The sequence below is a fragment of the Oreochromis niloticus genome, linkage group LG14 (assembly GCF_001858045.2).
Source record: "Oreochromis niloticus isolate F11D_XX linkage group LG14, O_niloticus_UMD_NMBU, whole genome shotgun sequence".
Classification (NCBI taxonomy): domain Eukaryota; kingdom Metazoa; phylum Chordata; class Actinopteri; order Cichliformes; family Cichlidae; genus Oreochromis; species Oreochromis niloticus.
The window spans coordinates 5,143,003-5,165,523 of NC_031979.2; the positions used below are offsets into that span (position 1 = coordinate 5,143,003).

The following is a 22,521-nucleotide window of genomic DNA, read 5'->3' on the forward strand; positions in this document are numbered from 1 at the left end:
TTTTTTATATATTTCATGTTTATGTTTGCATGCTTTTATTTTGAAAGTTAGCTGCTACCTAATCACATGTCCCCAGTTAAAAGAATTACTTGCCTGTACAGGGCAGTAAAAAACTAGAGTTGTCTTTGTCTTGTCTTCCTCACTCACCAGTCACAGCAGTTAGCCGCCAAGTCTGGTTCTGCTAGAGGTTTCTTCCTGTTAAAAAGTAGTTTTTTTCTTCTCACTGTCAGCAGTTGCTCATAGGGGTCATTTGATTGTTTGGTGTAAGAAAAGAAGTGCATTACAAAGTAAATGAATGTTTACTCACAGCTGGATTAATAATTTTATTGTGGATAGTGTCTCATAGAATATGGAGTGGATCCCATCCCCGCTTCAATATGTTGTCTGTTACAGCCTTGGTCCAAAATGTATTCAATTTATTTTTCACCTAAAAATTCTACAAATAATACAAAAAAAACCCAAAGAAAATGAAGACAAAAAATTTATTATTCTTGCACATTTATAATGACATGTTATCTATCTATATGTATCATCATATGCACATCTTACATCTAGTATTCGCGTCCTTTGGCATGACACTCAAAATTGACCACAGGTTAAGACAGATCTGGGCAAGGGTACAGAACCTGTGAAGCTCCTTTTACGGACATAATCCATCAACAACTAGAAATCCACTTTTTTAAATTTTCTTTTACGGAATAGTATCCTTTGTATAGAGAAGTAGTAAGTCTGAAATCATATCATATTTTATTTTTTTAAAACTATTTTAAATTTAGTCAGTTAATTTTAATCCCTGGTCTGGATTCTGAATATTTTCCTGCAATGAAGTGAGCGGTGTTTTTCACGGCATCTATGTGGAGATCATTGGGCTTTCTAGTCAGCTATCAACCCAGCTGACACTCGCCACTGGCTGCTTGTTGTGACAATCAAGGAGATTACAATTACGTCATTGCCGTGCGGAAGACGATTGGTTGGCTACCCTGCCTAATCTCAGCGCCGAGCGGCTAAGGTTTTGTTCACCATGTTGGATGAACAGCTCATTTCAGTTACCTCGTGACCAATACTTTTATCATGTCACAGGAGCGTCGTGAGCTTGAAGTGTAGAGGATCAGCCGAGTGACGTTTTTTCCTCAACTGACAGCGTCAAGGCCCAGCGGAACCAACGGAGGCAATGCTGTTTTTATGTGGAGATAGAGATACCCATTAGCTATCTCTGAGTTGTCAGATTGAATACCGCTGTCTAGCTCCTGGCGGTAGATTTTGTCCCACAACAAACGGATTTAACTTGTTAGTCTGTTTGGATGCGCGCTTCTGAGCCGTATTAGGACAGAGTGGGATACAGATACACACACACACACAAAGCTGTCGATGGGGGAATTACGTTGTCTGCCAGCCGTCTGTGAGGATTTCTTTTCTCGTGTTTTGAGTCATGGTCGAAGCTTCGTCACCCTGTCAAACTGATGGGGGTTTCTTTGGAAGCACGCGGCTCGGTGGATTGCTATAATAATATGTGAGTAGGGTGGCTTGCCGAGGCCCGGGCCTGCCTGCCTCTCTGCGCTGCTGTATTGTAGCCTTGGCTGGGATACACCTCCTCTGCACCGGATCAGCAGCGTTAATTACGACTCTGAGATTACCTCTGCTATCAGAGTAGTTGTCTGGCCTGTACACACATCTGAAGGAGAATCCAGTTTGGAATAATAGATTGCGATTTTTAAGCCGTGTGGTGAGAAAAGCAACGTCGCCAGTGTGTGGCAAACTTGGAACACTTAAAAGATGAATGCTCTGTTTCCCATGTGACCTGCTTTAGATCGCACTATTTTATTAAGAGAGGAAGGTGAATTTTTCCAGGAGGGGAGGTAGAACCATCTCTGTGATGAAATGCCTTTAAGTCTTTTTTCTATTGAATATTTTTGGTTTGTCACTGACAGCAGTGGCACTGTTAAAGCTGCATAGATTGTATGTTTGGGTGGTCCATTGCCCATAATGTGCTCTCCGTCACTAGTTTCAGACTTCAGTAGTCTAATGGCGTTCTAAATAGAAAATTAATTTAGGGGAAGTGGGGCAAAGCCTAGTTAGTATTATGCTAAAACGCCATATCAGATATCGGATCATTTCTGTCAAAGTGATTGACTTTGGACGCTTAAAGGACATAAATTTTCTCTATGTTTGCCACAAGTTGTATTAACCGTGGGGTTGCTGTCTGGTTGCCATTAGTATCATTTTGAGAAGCAGTTTGAAAAGGAGGCACTTAAGTATCATTGGATGGCTCTTTGTGGTACAACTGCTGCAAATGTTACAAAAATGATGGCTGCTTACAACGGTGGTTCCTCAGCAGTAGCTGCCCATCACCCCCATCACCACCACCACCAGCTCCAGCACCTACCGCCTCCCCACATGCATCACCACCACCACCACGCGGGCCAGCACCACTTACAGCACCCGGGCTCAGCCGCTGCTGTGCACACGGTCCAGCAGCACACATCAACGGCTGCCGCTGCGGCGGTGATGCTAAACCCCGGACAGCAGCAGCCCTACTTTCCGTCTCCAGCCCCTGGGCAAGCTCCCGGGCCGGCCGCGGCCGCGGCTCCCGCACAGGTCCAAGCGGCTGCAGCAGCCGCTGTCAAAGCTCACCACCACCACCATCAACAGCAGCAGCAACAACACACGCATCACTTACAGCAGCAGCTGGATATTGAGCCTGACAGACCCATCGGCTACGGAGCGTTTGGAGTTGTCTGGTAAGTGCAGTGCACTGTGCGTTCATGATGTATCTCTGTATCCACTAATACCACTATCACGCCATGGCTTCAAGTCGTTCATTAGTGTTTCGCATCCCTCTCCAGCGGCATTTTTTTTTTTTTCCCATTTATGTCTCAACCCATAGTCTTTAAACTTGAGCCTGTTGTCATACTGAAGACGTTTACACCAACTTCCGCTAAGTGTTTTTGTGTTGTAAACATTTGCACTTCAGCATTAGATGCTAATAATTGTCTAAGTCGAATAACGTTCTCTCTCTCTCCCTGTGTGTGTGTGTGTGTGTGTGTGTGTATAGACAGACAGATAGATATCACTTTTGCACATTGTTTACAAAAACTAACCGTATTATGTGTGATGAGTACTAATGATCAAAACCAGCACATGTCCTGAAGTCCAGAGATGACTCGAGGGAATTTCCAGTTGGTCTCTTGGTGTTAGTAATCTCTGTTTGACTCAATAAAAGTGTCAGTAAATAGGCTTCTGGTGTTTTTAATAATGTGAATGTTTGTCCCATGGAATATACTAAGCGGCAGTATGGACTTAAATTTATCACTATCATCACAATGTCTTGGCCCAGAACACCAACTTAATAATTTGACCCGCATTTTGTACTGAAGAGAAACCTGACATTGGCAGTGATAACATACCCACTCTGGGTGGCTGTAGTTCAGCAGGTAGAGCAGGTCGTCTACTAACTGGAAGGTTAGTCGTTTCCCCCAACGCATCCCCGAAGTGTGAGTGCATGCGTAAATCTTAGGCAGCACTTTTATGAATGTAAAATGTGTGAATGAGGCATGTAGTTGAATGTGCTTTGAGTGCTCAAATTGAGTAGTGGTAAGTGGTAGTGGTAATGCAGTTTTGTTTTTCTTTTTGTTTTTTTGCAGTTTAGCAAAATGATAATAACAAAAATAATCAGCTGCTTCTTTGTCATTACCAGATGGAGTATCGTTGTCAACAAAATGTGTTAATCTGTGCCTGACCAGTTCGTCAACACTATTATTGTTAGATTTGTTTTGGGGGTTTTTTCTTTTTAAAAAGGCGAAAGAATGAGATCGCGGATGCAAATGGTGGAATGGAAATAAGCTTTCTCCAAAGGGTGGATGTGCTCTTCATTAGTGATAGGGTGAGGAATTCAGTCGTTTAGGAGGGTCAGAGTAGAGCTGCTACTCCTCTACATTGAAATGAGCCAATTGAAAGCAGTCACCTCCTAGGTAAGTGGTTCTGGTCGGGCATGTCCTACCGGCAGGAGGTGAACAAAATATCAGGGCCACCCTTACTTGTGTTGTTGTTGTTCTGTGAGCTACATGCATATAAAGTTTCACTGCAACCACTCTTTTCTTGTTCTTTTCATGCGCTAATTTTTGAGGGGTTTTTTTTCTATATAAAAAACCCCATCTGTCTGTCTATCTGTCTGTCTGTCTATCGTGTGTGTGTGTGTGTGTATACACATCAGGACGAAGCATAAAAACATTCATTCTACATCACTAGGTCAATAAATGCACATTTGAATGTAATGCAATGCAAATTAGGTTGTAAAAGTAAAGCACCTTATTTAAGCATAGAATATATATGCAATGTTTAGCATACAGTACATAAGGGCATTTGTAATACTTTGGGTTTTTCTCCTGAAAATGCATACTCCAAAGATAACCTGCTCTGAATCAGGTTGTGTGTTCTTAAGTTAACATGGTGAGCTAGCTAGGTAAAAATAGAGCCATTTTGAAGACATTGACAACTCTGACTTTAGGCTCAACATAGCTCGCTAAGCTATTATTCTCTCTTAATATCCAAGATTGATCAACTGGTACATCATCATAGATACTTAGGGCTTTTGTTTTGTTTTTTGTATTTTTTAGGAGTGCATCTTACACACCTCTCTTTGGTAAATGAACTGGTTCATATATTGCGCTTTTCTACTCTGAGCACTCAAAGGGCTTTACACAACTTACCTCATTCACGCAAGCATTTTTTTTCTATGCTTTTTCAACATAAATGCTTTCTAACATTTGGATGCATCATAGAGCAACTTGGGGTTAGTATTAGTGGTGCAACGGATCAAAAATCTCACGGTTCGGATCGGATCACGGTTTTAAGTCACGGATTGGATCAATTTTCGGATCACCAAAAGAAAGAAAGGGAAAAAAAAAAAAAAAAAATTAAATTTACTGATTTACTTATTGAAGTATTTTTTGCCTGTTAAAAACATTCAACTCAAGACTCATTCCACGCAATTATATAAAAACAAATTATGGTACAGTATAGGGCAGTATAGGGCTTTGTATCTACCACTCAATTAAATTAAATTAAATTTTATTTATAAAGCGTCAAATCACAACAACAGTCGCCTCAAGGCGCTTTATATTGTAAGGTAGACCCTACAATAATACATACTGCTCATTATATCGCACTCCGCTGTGATATAATGAGCTGTCACAGTCACGTAGCTTTCCGTGTCCTTGGAGGTCTACCCATTTGTAGTTAGGGCAACAGAAGATGCCTGGGACAGTTCAGCCATAACTTTAAACCTTTCCTGCTCATACATGCTTGGAACGATCTTGCCACTAAAGTGGACGCGCAACGGGATATCATAGCGGAGGCTCAAGCACGTTCATCATAGTTTAAACCCCTTGTTTTGCACAACGGAATACGGCCTCCCGTCTGCAGCTAAACACCCCAATAGCTTTTGTAATAGCTTTAGCCCGGTCGGATTGGGCAGCAAAGGGCTGCTTAAATACTGCAAACTACTCTGCTCCTCCACTTGGACCGCTAGCACTGACCATAGCTATCGCTTGACAGACCCACCACGCGCACCATACATATACTTTTTTTTTTTCTTCTTTTTTGAATCTTCGGATCACGTGCGTGCCGAACCGTGGAGTGGGATCGGTTCGGATTACGGATTAACCGTGATCCGTTGCACCACTAGTTAGTATCTTGCTCAAAGATATTTGGCCACATGGACTGGAGCAGACAGGCATCAAACCACCAACCTTGCTGTGACCTTCTCTACTTCCTGAGTCACAGGACCCCTGACTTTGTGTGTCTGCTGTAGTGACTTTAGAACATTTAGGAATTAATAATGAAGGAATAAAATGACTTGGAGTACTACATCTGAAAATCTGAGTGTGAAGATGGTTTGAGTATTTTTAGTGAGTTTTTGTGTGCGTGTGTGTCTGCTCGCCACAACCCCTTGAAGCTAACATTCAAATAATGCAGTAGTTCATATTGTGAAGTAAACGTAAATTTATGTACATTTTTATAACGCTGTTTCCAGCAATGTCATACTCGCCAGTTTTCTTTAATGAAAGTACTCCATATGAAAATGGCTATAAAATAACAGTAGTAGTAAATAAACAAACAATATATTTTTGCTAAACTGATCAGAGGTCAAGTCAGTGGGTAACCATATTGAAAGTCCTGAGTTTGCTTAAATCGAGAGGGTTGTTCTAATTGAAATGGGAGCAATTGTACTAATAATTTAAAAGAAATTTAGAGCTACTTCCATAGCCAATCATTAACTATGAATGTTAGGCATGCTGTGCATTGCAATACTTTGTGTTAGGCTACTTCTGTTAAGAAATAATAATAATTTTCGACACACACTCAATTAAATGGTATATGGACTCGAGAACAACTTGAGGTTAGTATCTTGCCCAAGGGTATTTGGCATGCAGACTGGAGCAGCCAGGGATTGCAACACAAATCTTTCTTTTAGTAGATGCCCTGCTCTACGTCCTGAGGTACAGCCATTTCATTATAAACTTAGTTATGTCACGGAGGGTCAAATGGCACCAAATGCAATGAATGGCCCAGTAAAATGCTAAAATGCACAATTTAAATGTACAACAGCCAAGATAAGATAAGATGACCTTTATTAGTCCCACAGGTGGGAAATTTGTTTTGTTACAGCAAAGTGCAAAGTTATGTAGCAGAAATTAGAAAACACTGGAAAGCAATAAAATACAATAAAATAAAATACCATATACAATAGAATAGAATAATATATACAATAGAATAAAATGGAAATACAAATACTATATACAACTGAGTAGGAAAATACAAAAATACAACTTCGTCAGAAGAAGAATTGCACATATAGCGGTCTTACTGCACATGTGTGGGTTTGTGTGTTTGATCAGCTGCAAAAGTCTTTATTGTGGAGTCTGACAGCAGTGGGGAGGAAAGACCTGCGAAATCTCTCCGTCCCACACCGTGGGTGCTGCAGTCTCCCACTGAAGGAGCTGCTCAGTGCTGTCAGAGTCTCCTGCATGGGGTGGGAGATGTTGTCCAACAGGGATGACGGCTTAGCCGCCATTCTCCTGTCACTCACCACCTCCACTGGGTCCAGAGGGCATCCCAGAACAGAGCTGGCCCTTCGGATCAGCCTGTTCAGTCTCTTCCTGTCCCCAGCAGAGATGCTGCCGCCCCAGCAGACCACACCATAGAAGATGGCTGAGGCCATCACAGAGTCATAGAAGGTCTTCAGGAGTGGGCCCTCCACTCCAAACAACCTGAGCCTCCGCAGCAGGTACAGCCTGCTCTGCCCTTTCCTGTAGAGGGCGTCTGAGTTATGAGTCCAGTCCAGTTTGTTGTTCAGATGAACACCAAGGTACCTGTAGCTGTCCACAGCCTCGATGTCCATACCTTGGATGTTCAGTGGTTGCAGTGGAGGATGCTTGTGCCTGTAGAAGTCTACCACGAGCTCCTTGGTTTTACTGGCATTGATCTGGAGGTAGTTCAGCTGGCACCAGTCCACAAAGTCTTGAGTCAGTCCTCTGTACTCCTTGTCGTCCCCATCAGTGATGAGGCCGACTATTGCAGAGTCATCAGAGAACTTCTGCAGGAAGTACTGGGTGGAGTTGTGGGAGAAGTCTGCAGTGTAGATGGTGAAGAGGAACGGAGCCAGAACCGTTCCCTGTGGGGCCCCCGTACTGCAGACGACCCTGTCCAACACACAGCCCTGAGTCCTCACATACTGTGGTCGGTCGGTGAGGTAGTCTAAAATCCAGGTAGTGAGGTGATGGTCCACTCCAGAGTTCTCCAGCTTGTCCTTCAGAACCGAGGGAAGAATAGTGTTGAAGGCACTGGAGAAATCAAAGAACATGATTCTCACAGTGCTCCCAGCGGTCTCCAGGTGCGCGAGGGAACGATGTAGGAGGTGAATGACGGCGTCATCCGCTCCAATGCCAGGTTGGTAGGCAAACTGAAGTGGGTCCAGTGATGAGCTCACCAGGCGCCGAAGCTGAGCCAGGACCAGCCGCTCCAGGGTCTTCATCAGGTGGGATGTCAGAGCCACCAGTCTGTAGCTGTTGAGGTCCTTGGGGCGTGAAGTCTTTGGCACTGGAACAACACAGGAGGTTTTCCAGAGCTGTGGGACTCTTCCCAGCCTCAGGCTCAGGTTGAAGAGGTGCTCGATCACCCCACACAGTTGGTCCGCGCAGGACCTGACGAGCCTTGAGCTGATGCCATCTGGGCCCGCTGCCTTCTTGCCATTAATCCTCCTCAGTTCCCTCCTAACCTGGGTGGTAGCTACTGGCAAAGACAACAATGTTAGAAATATTTAAAGGAGCTATGTGTGAATTTTATCAATGGTGCCTTCTTCTGAAAAAAGGTAATGCATAAATTACTGAAGTTGTGTTTTTGGAAATTATTATTTCTAAAAGTCTGTTTCTGGATCGGTTCTACTCGATGACTGACTTTTGGTGCTAGACTAGACTAGCAAAAGTCAATCTAAAACTTATCTGCACACAATGGTCTGAAGGCATTGTGTGTGTGTGTGTGTGTATGTGTCTATTTTGTACACTGCTGAAAGAAAAGTGTGGGCTGCCTCCTCCACTGATCCTTATTGGTAAAAGTTGAATAGCCATAGCCCATACTGAGTTATCGCCACTCTTTGTCTCCTCTTCCCTCAAAATATGTGAACAGGGGGAGGTAGTGCGGTGGCCCAATCCACCAAGGGAAAAGTTTTACCCAGACAGTTGTCTCTTCCTGGTGCTCTCTGCAATAGTGTAATATCTATGATGGAAAAGTTTGTCAAAAGTCATTGCAAGTTGAGCATGCAGATATGACTGGATCACAGAAGTGTCAATTTTAGTGGATGCTCAATTTTTTGGCATAAGAACACATACCTCTTCTGTGCTAACTGTACTAAAGTCTAGAAAGAAATCGGTTGGTGCAGCGTCCCATGTGCTGGTTCACACTCATGGCTCATAACGGGTTTTTTTTGTTTTGTTTTGGGTTTTTTTTTTTTTTTTTTAAAGCAGTGTTATAAATTTATACTGTTAGACTGTAAATGCTGTCATTCCTCAATTTCAGTTAAATTCAGTTTTAACCTGAAGAAACCTCTGGCCGAACTAAGCTGAGTCAGGGACAGCCATCTGCCATGACCGGTTGGTGCTGAAGAAAGGGAGACAGGACAAAGATATGCTGTGGAAGAGAGCCAGACATGAATGATAACTAATGATTAAATGCAGAGCAGTGTGTAACCCCACAGTGAGTGAAATAGAAGCAATCAGTGTATCATGGGAAGTCCCCCGGGAGCCTAGGCATATTGCAGCATGGCTAAGGATGAGTATCACCTAAATTATATGCTTTTTCAATAAGTGGAGATATTTTATCTGAATTTCAGGAGTGGGATCACACCTCATTCACATCCCTTTTGGTCCTCAGTCTATATATGCCCCCTTTACTAATACCTGCTGTTCTCATTTTCATGCGAACACTCTACGATGTCAAACAATTATAACAGCATTTCTAAGAGCATAGAATCCAACTCACCCATTCAGCTGGTCATCATGGATTTCTTGTCCCTCAGCCCATCAGACAAAGATCTCAGTCCTTCTACATCAGATATCTTTCAGGCACACCAGGAATCCCAAACTCCCATTTCTAAATGTCATAGTGGAGCCACCGTAGAGAGGCTGATTGCCGCTGGCCGCCCAGGGATCCTTCCAGTAGTCATTCTTGTCACTCGGCAATCCGGTCTACTATATACAAACCTCCGAATTCCTCTCTCCGCTCCATTCAGCAATACAGCAACTCCAGTCGCTTGCCATCACTGTGAAATCATAACCTCCAAACTTCGATTAGAGGAAGATCAACCACTAACAAAAGTTCATGCTGCAGCTCGACTCTTGATCACTCTAAGATGGGGCTCCAGCCCTGCAGAGCTTCCCGAAAATCTGATCCATCACAGCGCCTAACTCCGAAGACACGTGGCCGGTTCCTCTCACCTCAGCTTCTCTTTACAATACTTTAGGTAACATTCATGCAACTGGGTATTCAACTATTCATCCTTCTAACCCACAACCTTTTCCTCCTCCTTGTTAGAGAAGCTCCAAGTAGCACATGGCGAAAGTTTTATAGCTCAGGCCCCTTCTTCTCAGACTCTAATATTGCTCAGTTTTTGCTGGCCTTAGAAATTCCTTCTCCTAACCCACCAACTCCAAAACCTTCCCCAGTATCCGCTCACCTTCGCCAACAAATCATTGCTAGTAAATTTATAGACCTAGCAGAGCTCATTCTTCCACCACTGAACCAGCCCGCTCCCCCCAGGTTGATTGGCAGCCACGATGGTCATCATAGGTGGTTTGGCCAAAAGAGGTCACTCCTCTTGAGTTCTGTCTTTTCACTAAATAGAGATGTCTTCTGCACCGCTTTTCCCTCCCGAAGACAAGAGCTCAAGACCTACTTGACTATCGTACTCAATTTTGCTCTACGATTTGGCGGGACCAGCTTTTACCAGTACCACATTCAGTTTTCTTCTCAAGCAGCTGCTTGCCTGCACAGCTTAATCAGAAGTCATTGTGGAGCAGTCTCGACCAGGAATTCTACTGCAACATCTTTGCTGCCCGTTCTTCATTCTCCTGCAAGCTATACAGCACTTCGTCACATCCTCCTTCCGCCTGTATCATTCCAGCCCAAAATATTTCACAGCCCATAAATCATACATCTGCTCTTTCCTGGTTGGCTTCAGCCTCCTCACCAGAAATTTCCAAACCTACAGTATCTGTTCCTAGCATGCCTTTGCCACATGGTACAGACAGGAAGGGCAGACCCATTATGTTAAAATGCAGACTTGTTAAAATGCAGAGGTGCATGTCTTTCAAAAGCCGACATCACAAGTGCCCTCAAAGTTCTGCCAATTCATCCCGACTTTTGGTGCTTGTTCCCTTAAAGTAAAAGGATGCCTATTATTTCGCAGTCAGGCTTACCTTTTGGTTGCAAAATGCAACCCAACTCATGGGTTACCCACCCTGAAGTCGGTCTTCTTTGAACTCACCATTCCATTGTCAGAAGAAAAAAAACAGAGGGTGCTTCAACATCCCTGGAGTTCCTTGGTATAACCCTCGACACCAGGTAGTTTGAAAAGCTCAATCGCATTACTCTCCTCCTTCAAATGTTCTCCTTCTTCCCACATGTTCTAAATGATAGCTACTCTCCCTTCTAGGTCACCTAAACTTTGCACTACCCATTATTTCTCAAGGCCGCTCCTTTATCTCTCATTTGCTTTCACTTGCAGGATCTAAATCATCACTCCTTGACACAATCACTCTTAAAAGCTATTTCAAAGCCAAACTGCGGCTCTGGCGACTACTCCTTGCTAACTGGAACGGCATTACTGTCTTTTATGACGATCAGCTGTCTCACCCCAACAACATTAACCTTTACATGGATGCTGCCCCTTCTGCCGGCTTTGGGGGTTATTATGGCAGAAGGTGGTTCTTTTCCGCATGGCCTCCATGATTCTGCCAATATATCTAGGGGCGGTTCCTGCCTTCTTCAGCCGTTTTTTAAATCTATCCAGTGGTCATCACGGCTAGAGCAGGGCGATATGACCAAAAATATTTATCACGATATACATTTGAAAATTTGCGATAACGATATAACTGACGATATAATTGACGCAAGACAAAATACTTTACAACTCCACAACTTTATTAGTGCAACAGAAACCCAACCGATGTATGTTCACTTAAACAAGCAGCTGTTTTTTATGTGCATTAAAGCTATATAAAAATTTAACAGTGCAAATGCAAATTCCTTGCTGAAAGTTTAACCAAAAGGCATTTCCAGTGGAAATTGGCCGACATATCCTCAGCATAACCATGCATAATATCAACAAAACTTAAAAAGAGGTTATACACACACAATACGGTAATATTATGTTGAAGCACAGTACGTATCACTCCGCGAGGCTCCTGCCTACGATAGCCGTAATGCTCTGACGATCCATCAAGCGGTGCGGGTTCGTAGCTTAGCAAAGTCGTACTAAAACATTTGACAGATTTTTGAGTGCCGTGTACCACATAAAATCGTTTCAAGGTCAGTAAACACAACCAGAATTCAAACATAAGGCACACGGGATTATAAGAGGGACTGTCGATTTTCAGAAAAATCAAAGGATTGATTTTAAGTGTGCCGTATTTTCCAAAAAAACACGGTAATAACGACGGCCCGCTAGCATGCGTTACCAAAAATAGTGCTTTGTTGTGTATCTGACGGATGAAAGCTAAACCAGTTCCACACCACTGAAGTTGCAGCATTTTTACAAACCAGTTCTGGTTCATCTGTTTCATTCAACGATCCACTTTCGCCCTTCTCATTCTCCGTCGCCGCCATGTGCGTATGTAAACAAAGGCACTGCGCATGCGCGTTTTACCCATATTCTATCGCGATATTTCATTTTCTTATCGTTGCCCAACATTACACTGGTATTACCGTGAACGGTATGATATAGCCCAGCCCTAATCGCGGCCTTGCTGTGGGGCCACGAATGATCAAAAAGATCCATCCTCATTCACTCAGACAACCTCGCTGTAGTAGACATGATAATAAACAAATGCCATTGCCCTTTCTACCATGCTCTTCATGTGTCAGCTCATGTGACTGTCAGTCACCCACCAGTTCTTAATCAGCGCACAACACATCCCAGGCCATTTCAATGCCATCACTAATTCCCTGTCTTGTCTCTCCCTCCAGACATTCAGATCCTTGGCCCCTCATGCAGAGGCAACTCGGACACCAGTTCCTCCATTTTTAGCTACAACTTTCGAGATCTACACCATAGCATCAGCAAACTTATAGCTTCTTGGGGTAGGCTGATAATCAACAGTCTTACCCCAAGCAACTTGTCCACCTATTGGACCACTTGGAACATGTTCCGTTTGTTCCATAATTGCTTCAACCTTCCCTTACCGTCCTTTGACATTGCAATCATATCTAGCTTCGTATCTTTAGCTTTTCGATTCCTCGCCATTAAAATTTCCATGATAAAGACGTAGCTCAGTGGCATCAGTTTGTTCACCAAAATACTCACAGGTTCTCCTTGCTCATCCTCTATATCGTTTCAGCTAAGATCTCTAACATCAGGCTCTAATTTTAACCCCGTACCACTTTCCCCTAACTTCAGGAAAGCAGTACAGTGACTTCTTCCTGGCATGCACGCTTGAAGCAATGTTCCCGCTCGCCTTCTTTGGGTTCATGCACTGTTTAGAATTGACCTCGTCTTCAAGGAAATTCCATCTGGATTGTCTTAAGCGACTTCCACCCAGTTTTTGGAGACTGGCTCATCTTGTCCCTCAAACGAAGCAAAACCAACCAATTGGGCAGCCCCCTTTTGATATTTTACTTTGAAATAAACTTGTCTTTAAGTCCCTTTGACTTCCTGACCCATTACCTCTACCTTAAAAAACCCCCCAGCACGCCTGACCTTCAGACCTTCTCCTCATTAGCGAACCTGGCCACATCCTAACCAGATCATGGTTTCTTTCACACTTTTGCCAAGTTCTCTTGTTGTCTGGAATTTCTCCTAATATCTTCTCTGGCTATTCCTTCCGCATCAGTGCAGCAACTTCTGCTTCCCGCAAAGGAATTCCCGACGCCTTAATCAAGCTCATGGGCCGATGGTCATCACAAGCCTACCAGTCATACATTCACAACAATCGCCAAGACCTTCACAATGCCCAATCTTCACTTCTGCAAGGGGATGCCTTCTTTGGGGATCTGCCTGGCCTGGGAGCGGCTGACAGTCCCTCCCCCCAAGGCCTTTTCCAAACCGCAGCATCTGTCCCTCATCCATCATTAGGGCCCGAGCACAAAAGTGCGAAGGCCCTATTGTAATGAATCGGCCTTTTGAGGGCCTAAACATGCTCAAAAACTCTTGAAATTTTGCACACTCGTCAGGTCTGGTGAAAATTTACGTATTTTAATGTCCATAGACATGTCCAGGGAAAATTGGCTTAGTAGCGCCACCTAGAAAAATGAAAAACGCGAGCCCCCGAGATGGGTATGACCTACATGTATGAAAGTTGGCACACGTATCTAACGTTAGGAGACGCACAAAAAGGTCTATTATGGCCATGTCCTAAACCCAACAGGAAGTCCGCCATTTGGAAGTGAATGTGACATTTTGGCTCTAATTTTGCCATTTCCATGCCTCGAACTTTTTCGAACTCCTCCTTGGGATTTGATCATATAAGCTTCATCTTTGGTCAGTGTCAACTACACACCTGGGCCATGTTAAATTGCGGAGCTTTTGAGTTTTCACGATATGGTGAGGCCGTGGCGCCACGGCGAATTTCGATGACTCACCATGAAATTCTTATTGTGTCTCATTCCCTCATACATGGTCCGACGTGGACCAAAGAGCACACATATGATAAGGCTCCACCCCTGAACATATTTCAACTGCCATATTTGAAACCAGGGACAGCGCCACCTAGTGGGAACAGGAAATGTCATGTTTTACACTTTGGGATACAGTATAGTGATGGGTGACATCTGCAGCCTTAAATTTCTCCAGGAAAGCCTTAAGAAGTTGGTCTTGGGTTACAGTGAAAACTGTGACTTTTCGCGAAAGGGTGTGACCCCAGCAGCATGGCGAATATTGATGTCTCGCCATTAAGAAACAAATTAGTATAACTCAGTGAAATCTAGTCTGATCAGTACCAGACTTTACAGGCGTGATGTCAGAGGCGCCCTGAACAGATTAATATGCCCATTGTCAGGAATACACAGAGCGCCACCTAGTGGCAACAGGAAATGTCATGTCTTTCATTTTGTTGTACTGATTTTCACAGGGTCATCATGGCCACCTCAAAAGCGGTGAATATCACCATCAGTCCCTCATGATGCTTCAGTGAGAAAATTGTGACTTTAAACTGAACGGCACACCCTGGTGGCAACGCGGTTCACCATGAAAGATGAAGTGGCTTTTGAGGGGCTTGGAAAGTTTAAGAAGTCTTGAAATTTGGCGCACACCTCCAATGTGATGAGTGCTATCTCGTTATGTGATCATTTTCTTTGAATAGCGGAAAATGGCTCCACAGCGCCCCCTACAAAATTTCAAAACAACAGCCCCTGCTCTGTGTTTTATGTATGAGTCTGAAACCTGGTAAGCTTATAGAAGATATCAAGATGTACAAAAAAGTCTCTTGGAGCAATATCCCAAATCCAACAGGAAGTCAGCTATTTTAAAATGAATGTGTAATTTTGGTGACATTTTCCCCTCTTTTCAGGCACCGTTCTTTGATGAACTCCTCCAAGGGATTTCATCAGATTGAAACGATCTCCTGTGTGTGGAATCTAAAGACCTTTGTGATGTTAAATTGCGAAGCTTTTTACGTTCAGGGAAACGGGGTGGTCGTGGCGGCACGTGGAGTTTCAATCACTCGCCAAAAAGCAGTAATCTGCTGTCACTCAAAAACGCCATGTCCAATGTCTCCCAAAGGTCGCAGGCATGATGAGACTCGAGCTCGGAAAAGTTTGTTATGCCATTTGTCAGTAATGGTTAGAGCGCCACCTAGTGGGACGACTATAATCATGATTGAATGAGATGAAATGTTAGCTGGTGGTTAAATGCATGAATTCCATCAATGTGACATCAGATCAGACGTGCTAGTTGTAGGTGTTGCGCGTGGCTCGACTCGATGGGGTGCGAGGGCCCCCATAACGCTGCTTGGAGCTTTAATCTTTAAATTAGAATCTAAACTGGGAGCTGGTTCCACAAAAGAAAGGCCTTTCTGCTTTGAATAGCATAGGAAGTAAAAGTAAACCAACAATCTGCTGCTACTGGGGTGATATAATATTATGAGGACTTAAAGATGAGGCCTGATTATTCAAGAGTTCGTATGATTTCATAGCATCATTCTTTGTTCCATCCATCCATTCTCTTCTGCTTGTCCTTGTCAGGGCCCCAGGTCTGGAGCCTATCCCGGGTACCATAGGCTGAGGCAGGATACACGGTACAGGTCGCAGTCTGTTGCAGGGCTAGCACATAGAGACAGACAACCATTCACATTCACACCCACATAGAGTCAACACTAACATGGGGAGAACATGCAAAGGCCCCAGCCAGTTGGTGGAATCAAACTCAGGACCTTCTTTTTGTGAGGCAACAGTGCTAATCATTGTACAACCGTGCTGCCCGTTAATTCTTTGTTGTTAAAAAAAAAAAAAAAAAAATACTACATGAGAAAATTATTTTGACTGCAGAAATTACAGCTAGAAGGTGAGCCTAGAAGATGGTAGTCGTAAAAATAGATTAAAAGGATGCCTTGTTTTGACCAACCTCTTGTCTTGGATGATATAACGGGGCTGTAGAGTGCGACCAAATTTTTCCAATGGTGCGACTAAAAAAAATATTTGGTCGCACCAGTGCGACCAACTGTTCGGGTAACTTAAAAAAAAAAAAAAAAAAAAAAAAAAATCTCTGCAACTCTCCGTGTGGTCAACAACAGACACACATTATGCCCCTATCGTGGACTAAACCAATCAGAGATAGTCAGGGGCGGGACCTCTCTGATTGGCCGTGGTCCAGTTGAAAGTGCAGGTGGATAGAGAGAGGTGAGTAGCTTGAATAAAGCGATATCAATTCATTAAATCCTGAATCGACTTTTAAATATAACTTTGTTTTGCCAGAAATGCCAGATTCTCAGATTAAAGCTCACAAAACTATTTCAACAACCACCAAACAGCAAATGAGAGCAGGTACACGGATTCCACACAAAGACGTAAACACAGAGCGGACCCAACGCATCAGAATTAGCTTTGTCTTTCTCACCCGATGGCACGTAGACGGACACGCTGTCGGAGCTCACCGAGCCCACCGTCCGCGCTGTGTTTACGTCTATTTGCGCTAGATTCTGAGCTGCAGGTTTTCTCTCTCCAACCAAAATTCACCGAGCCAGCAGCAAAAGAAGCAGCAAACTACGCTTCACATTTGATCAATGTCGTCATGAATTCCCTCTTACTTTTGCTGTTTTGCTTCCACCACGATAAAAATCACACTTCATGCACAGCTCTCTCTCTCGCTCTCTCTCTCTCTCTCTCTCTCGCTCTCTCTGTACTTCAAGAACAGTTTCCTGTCTCAAATCTCTGTTTTCTGCATTATTCATTGGCTTATTACCCACCAGTCTACCGTTGTTTTCAGCGCTGTCGGCCACTGTCTTTTTCTTTTTTTTTTTTTTGCTTTTTTTCACTTAAATGACCTCAGACAAGAAAGCCTAATTTCTGCTGTTCAGTACTGAAGAAATTTAAACTTTTTAAAATTATGCAAAATTGCAGAATATCGCAGAATATTTTTAAGGTTATCTGCTATAAAAAGCCAGACCAGAAAATTCTCCTTCATGTTTTTCTGTGTTTTATTCTCAGTTACTTTCACACAAAGGCATCTGCTGTGATGTTCACAATTCTGATGAAGTCTCACATGTATCAGTACTGATAAATGATCAGAATTATAATATTTCTGACTGTCTGAGGTAGGGCTGCCACAAACGATTATTTTGATAGTCGACTAGTCACCGATTATTTTTGCGATTAGTCGACTAATCAGATCATGCATCCATTGGACGTAAAATGTACACCTGAAAATATGTTAAACGTTTATTTTGTGACCCAGAAAGAATAATAATTGTAATATTAAAACTAACTAGCTGCCGCCATTGTTGACAACTGCGCTGGGCCGCGCTATGAATTCTGGAACACAGTTTCTTCTTCTTCGGGGTTTAACGGCAGCTGGCATCCTTGTACATGCAGTGCTGCCATCTTCTGTTTCAGTCCGTTATTACACTCTTAAATACTACTACTTATTCCTGCGTCTTTTGGGATCTTACAAAGCTTCAAACGACGCGTCGACTATTAAAATCGTCGACGACGATTTTAATAGTCGACGTAATCGTGACTAGTCGACTAATCGTGGCAGCCCTAGTCTGAGGCTAAATTGAATTGAATCAGGACTTTGAGAAACTGAAATCGAATGGATTATAGAAATCAGTGATGATACCCAGCCCTAGTGAGTAGCCTAGGCCCGACAGAAGTGGATGTAGCTGTGGGTAATAAGAAAAGATGAAAAGAACTATTGATAACTTTTTTGTTAAGTTAAGGCCTGATCCTTCTGAAATTCATAGCCAGTGCTCTGACACGGTGCCATCAATCTTTGAATGCTGAAAAAGCACAGTGTATCCAGAAAACACATTATATGCTGCAATAAATGCACTGCCCAAGTGTCCCCTCTCCCCACTGCCTTTCAGCAGCATGCAAGAGGCAAACAGGTCGTCAGAGGAGGCCAAGATGATAATTAAGTTTGTCAATATTGTAGAAAATGTTAAAGCACTTTAAGCACAAGATTGTTAGTTAATAATTTAGAAATGAATATTGTCTGTATGGACTGCAATTCCCCCCCCCAAAAAAGTGCACATGTAAAACTGCGGTGTTAAGCGATGCGGTTGAAAAATTTGAGCGCGCCTAACGTTTGTGCCGGTGCACCTAACTTTTTAAAGTTAGGCGCACCGGTGCGCCCATGGCAAAAAGTTAGTCTAGAGCCCTGTATAACCCTTTGTTTACACAAAGTGCATTTTTTGAGGTTTGAGAATAGTGATGCTTAAAGTTGGTCACGGGAAATAAATGAACGTCAAAAAACATGATTTGTTCTGCTGATCCATTTACCCAACTTTTCATCCAATGTTGTAATTATTTGTGAATTTCTTTTTTATATTCACCCAGGTCAGTGACAGACCCCAGAGACGGAAAGCGAGTTGCCCTCAAAAAGATGCCCAATGTCTTCCAAAACCTTGTTTCTTGTAAGAGGGTATTTCGTGAGCTGAAGATGCTGTGCTTCTTCAAACATGAGAATGTAAGTACATGACAATGGCCCATTTATCATTAGAACAAACTAAATGATGAAATATCCATCCAAGGAGTTTATCGTTTCCTCTAGAAAGGAAAAAGAAGTGTGTTTGCCTGCATGATTGCATCCAGCCATAAAACAGACCACAGCTTTACCTCTGTTCTCAGGTGCTCTCTGCGCTGGACATACTACAACCTCCACACATTGACTACTTTGAAGAAATGTATCCTTTACTATTGATTTATTCAAAGATCGTCACCAGATACAGGGCCTACAGGAATTACATTTTAAAATCAAGTGTATGGAATGTGTAAGAAATTTTCTTTAGGTCATATTTGGGGTGGCTGTAGCTCAGGTAGGGCAGTCACTTACTAACTGGAAGGCTTGTGGTTTGATCCCCGTCTGCCTGCCAAATATCCTTGGGCAAGATACTAGCCCCAAGATGCTCTCTGATGCACCCATAAGAGTATGTGAGAAAGCACTTATAGGAAAAAAAAAAGCATAGGAAAAAAAAAAGTAAGTGGGTAAGTGGGTGAATGAGGCAAGTTGTAAAAAGCCCTTTGAGTGCTCATAGTAGAAAAGTGCTATATAAGAACCAGTCCATTTACCATTTACTTAAAACAAAGTATGACTGAAGGTATATTGGGTGCTGGCCTGATAGACAGCATCATGGCTAAACTGGAAACCTGGACCCTCCATGGCCGATTGCCAAGACTACATGAAGTACCCTCTGAAGGTCTAGTAGAAGATGTGAATGTAGCACAATCCCTGCTGCAACCATCATTGAATCAGCTGATCTACACTACAGCAGCAGTGATCACTGAGCTGCTTGGCTATAAGATGAACAGCTACAAGGAGCTTTACCCTCCGTGGAGAAGATGACTAGAAGGCAAGAATAAGGTAGCACCGAGCCTGTTAAGAAAGGTGTGGCCTAAGATGTACAGCAAGCTGTCTCTACCTGAGGCCTTGGAAACTGCCAAGTAGAGGTATACCAGAGAAATAGAAGGCAGGTGAATAAATCAGCTGTATTGTACGGAACCATCCAAGTGGCAGGGGAACAATGTGAGAACAGGCCCACCAAGAGTGGAGACAGAGGAACACTGTGGAAGAGCATATGGGAGAAGGATGCACCCTTATAACAACAACGCTCAGTTGCTAGTAGATCTTAAAGCCAACCACAGCAACCTCCCTGAACGGAGTCCAGTAATCATCACAGTGGCAGACATCCAAAAACAGGTTCTCCAGTATGTAGATATGGACAGCACCTGGTTCTGACATGATTCACACCTACTGGTTGAAGAAGCTGACTGCACTCCATAAGAATCTGGCAGCACAAATGGACCAGCTGCTAGTAGATGAGACATGTGGATTGGCTAACTGAAGGTCAGTCAGTCCTGATCCCCACACTTGGATATTTTACAAGAAAGCCTATGACTCAGTGTCCCACAAATGGATCACGGAATGCTTAAAACTATACAAAATCAACAGGACCATTAGAGCCTTCGTCAGGAATTTGATGGGGATGTGGGGAAACACTAGAGGCCAACTTCAAGCCAGTGGCACAAGTCACCATTAAGTGCGGGATTTACAAAGGAGATGCTCTGTCCCTATTGCTGTTCTGCATAGGCTTGGAGCCCCTCAGTGAGATCACTGACAAGACTGACTACGGATACCAACTACGCAATCGAGACAAAGTGGTGATGCTAACGAACTGGATATAGTAGTAGTGGAAAAGCAGAGGAAGATGTAGCTATACTGATTAATGGTAACATCAGGAAAAGGGAACACGAGAAGCTCAGAAGTACTAAAGTTTGAGGGAAGGGCTTGAGAAGATGTGGAGTGAAGTAAACAGTGGTCCTAGTGGTAACTGGAGCACTAATTGCAGTGACACCCCCCACCCCCACGCACGCACGCGCGCACGTGCGCACACACACACGTACACGTACACACACACACACACGTACACACATGTACACGTACACACACACACGCACACACACGTACGCACACGTACGCACACACACACACGTGTACACACACGTACACGTACACACACACACACACACACACACACGTACACACACACACACACACACACACACACACACACACACTGAGTGGCTCCAGCACATACAGGAAGGAACCACATCTGTGATCTTTGTCCACAAGAGCGCAGTCCTAGGAACAGCAAGGACGTGTGCAGGACTCTGAAGCTCCCAGGCCTTTGGTAGAAGACCTGAGTTTGAAGGATAATGACCGTCCAGAGGGCGAGAGGGGAATCATAATCACAGTGGTCACTGAGCAACGACTCTCAGCCTTCGAAAGCCACTTGAAGAAGTATACCAGAGAGATGCAATCAGCTGTACTCCACTATACCATCCAAGGTGTATTCTCAGTGGCAGGTGGGAAAAACCCCAACAAGTCTGGAGAAACAATACTGGAAAAGCATATGAGAGGAGGATGTAATCCATAACAGCAATGCTCAGTGGCTAGTGGAGCTAAGACCAGACCACAGCAGTCTGCTTGAACAGGATCCAGGATTTATCAAAGTGGCAGACCATCTAAGAAATCTCAACCTCCTACATCCTCCACACATTGACTACTTTGAAGAAATGTATCCTTTGATTTATTCAAAGATTGTGACCAGATAAGGGCCTACAGGAATTACATTTTAAAATTAATTGTATGGAATTTGTAAGAAATTTTCTTTAATTGCCACTTGGGGTGGCTGTAGCTCAGGTGGCTGTTGCCCAGGTGGTGGAGCAGGTCACTTGCTAATTGGAAGTTTGGTGGTTTGATCCCCATCTGGTCCAGTCCGCCTGCCAAATTATTTTGGGCAAGATACTAACCACAAGTTGCTCTCATAGGAGTATGAATGTATGTGAGTGTTAGAAAACACTTACAGAAAAAGAGCAAAGAAAAATCATGATGAGTTAGACTCCACAGGGCCCTGACATGATTAGTGCCTACAGGCTGAAGAAGCTAACTGTACACCATAAGCTGCCGACAGCACAAATGAACCAGCTGCTAATCCATGGGACACACCCAGAATGGCTAATTGAAGGTCTGACAGTCTTGATTCTCAAGGGTCCCCAGAAGGGACTGGTCCTAACTACTGGTAAATAACCAGCCTCAGCACAAGATGTAAAATGCTAGTCCTCATAGTGGCTAAGACGAACGGGCACATTAAGTCACACAGGATCTTAGCTTGGCCATTTTCAACCAATCTCAGGGGTATATCCCATTTTGACCTTGGGACTTACAGGCCATACTAAGCACAAATGTTCCTGTATACTATGTCAGCATATATGCCCTGTGTACTAGCATCTTGTACCAAGCTGTTATGTGCTGGATTGTCTCTTTTTTGCTGCCTGCACCTAGTGTCTTGCCTGGTGTAGTAGACCCCCAACACTATGGATCTTGTGCTCAGAGCTGATTCCTGTGCTGCCATTATTAGTGCCTCTGTGCTGTCTTTCAGTCCAGCTTTGTCAAGGCATTGATGTAACTTGATATCAGCCACTTCTTCTGTTTTACAGTGGTACATGCTATACAGGGACCTGTCCTTTGATCGTCCCGCTTCTTGCTCCTCTTCTTTCTCTGGTTTCTGTTGCCTCAGGCACTGATGAACAGATTGTTCA

The 22,521-nt window shown here is 43.6% G+C and overlaps 1 protein-coding gene across 1 annotated transcript in view; it reads left to right on the forward strand.

The window, feature by feature from the left end:
- The first annotated feature begins 952 nt into the window (after positions 1–952).
- nlk2 (nemo-like kinase, type 2) overlaps positions 953–22,521 on the forward strand; it is a 54,592-nt gene continuing 33,023 nt past the window's right edge. Inside the window, exons 1-3 of the mRNA XM_019355556.2 lie at positions 953–2,738; positions 18,760–18,889; positions 19,051–19,106. Of these exons, the coding sequence (XP_019211101.1) occupies positions 2,263–2,738; positions 18,760–18,889; positions 19,051–19,106 (662 nt within the window). The 5' untranslated portion in view covers positions 953–2,262. The remainder of the gene's footprint in view (positions 2,739–18,759; positions 18,890–19,050; positions 19,107–22,521) is intronic.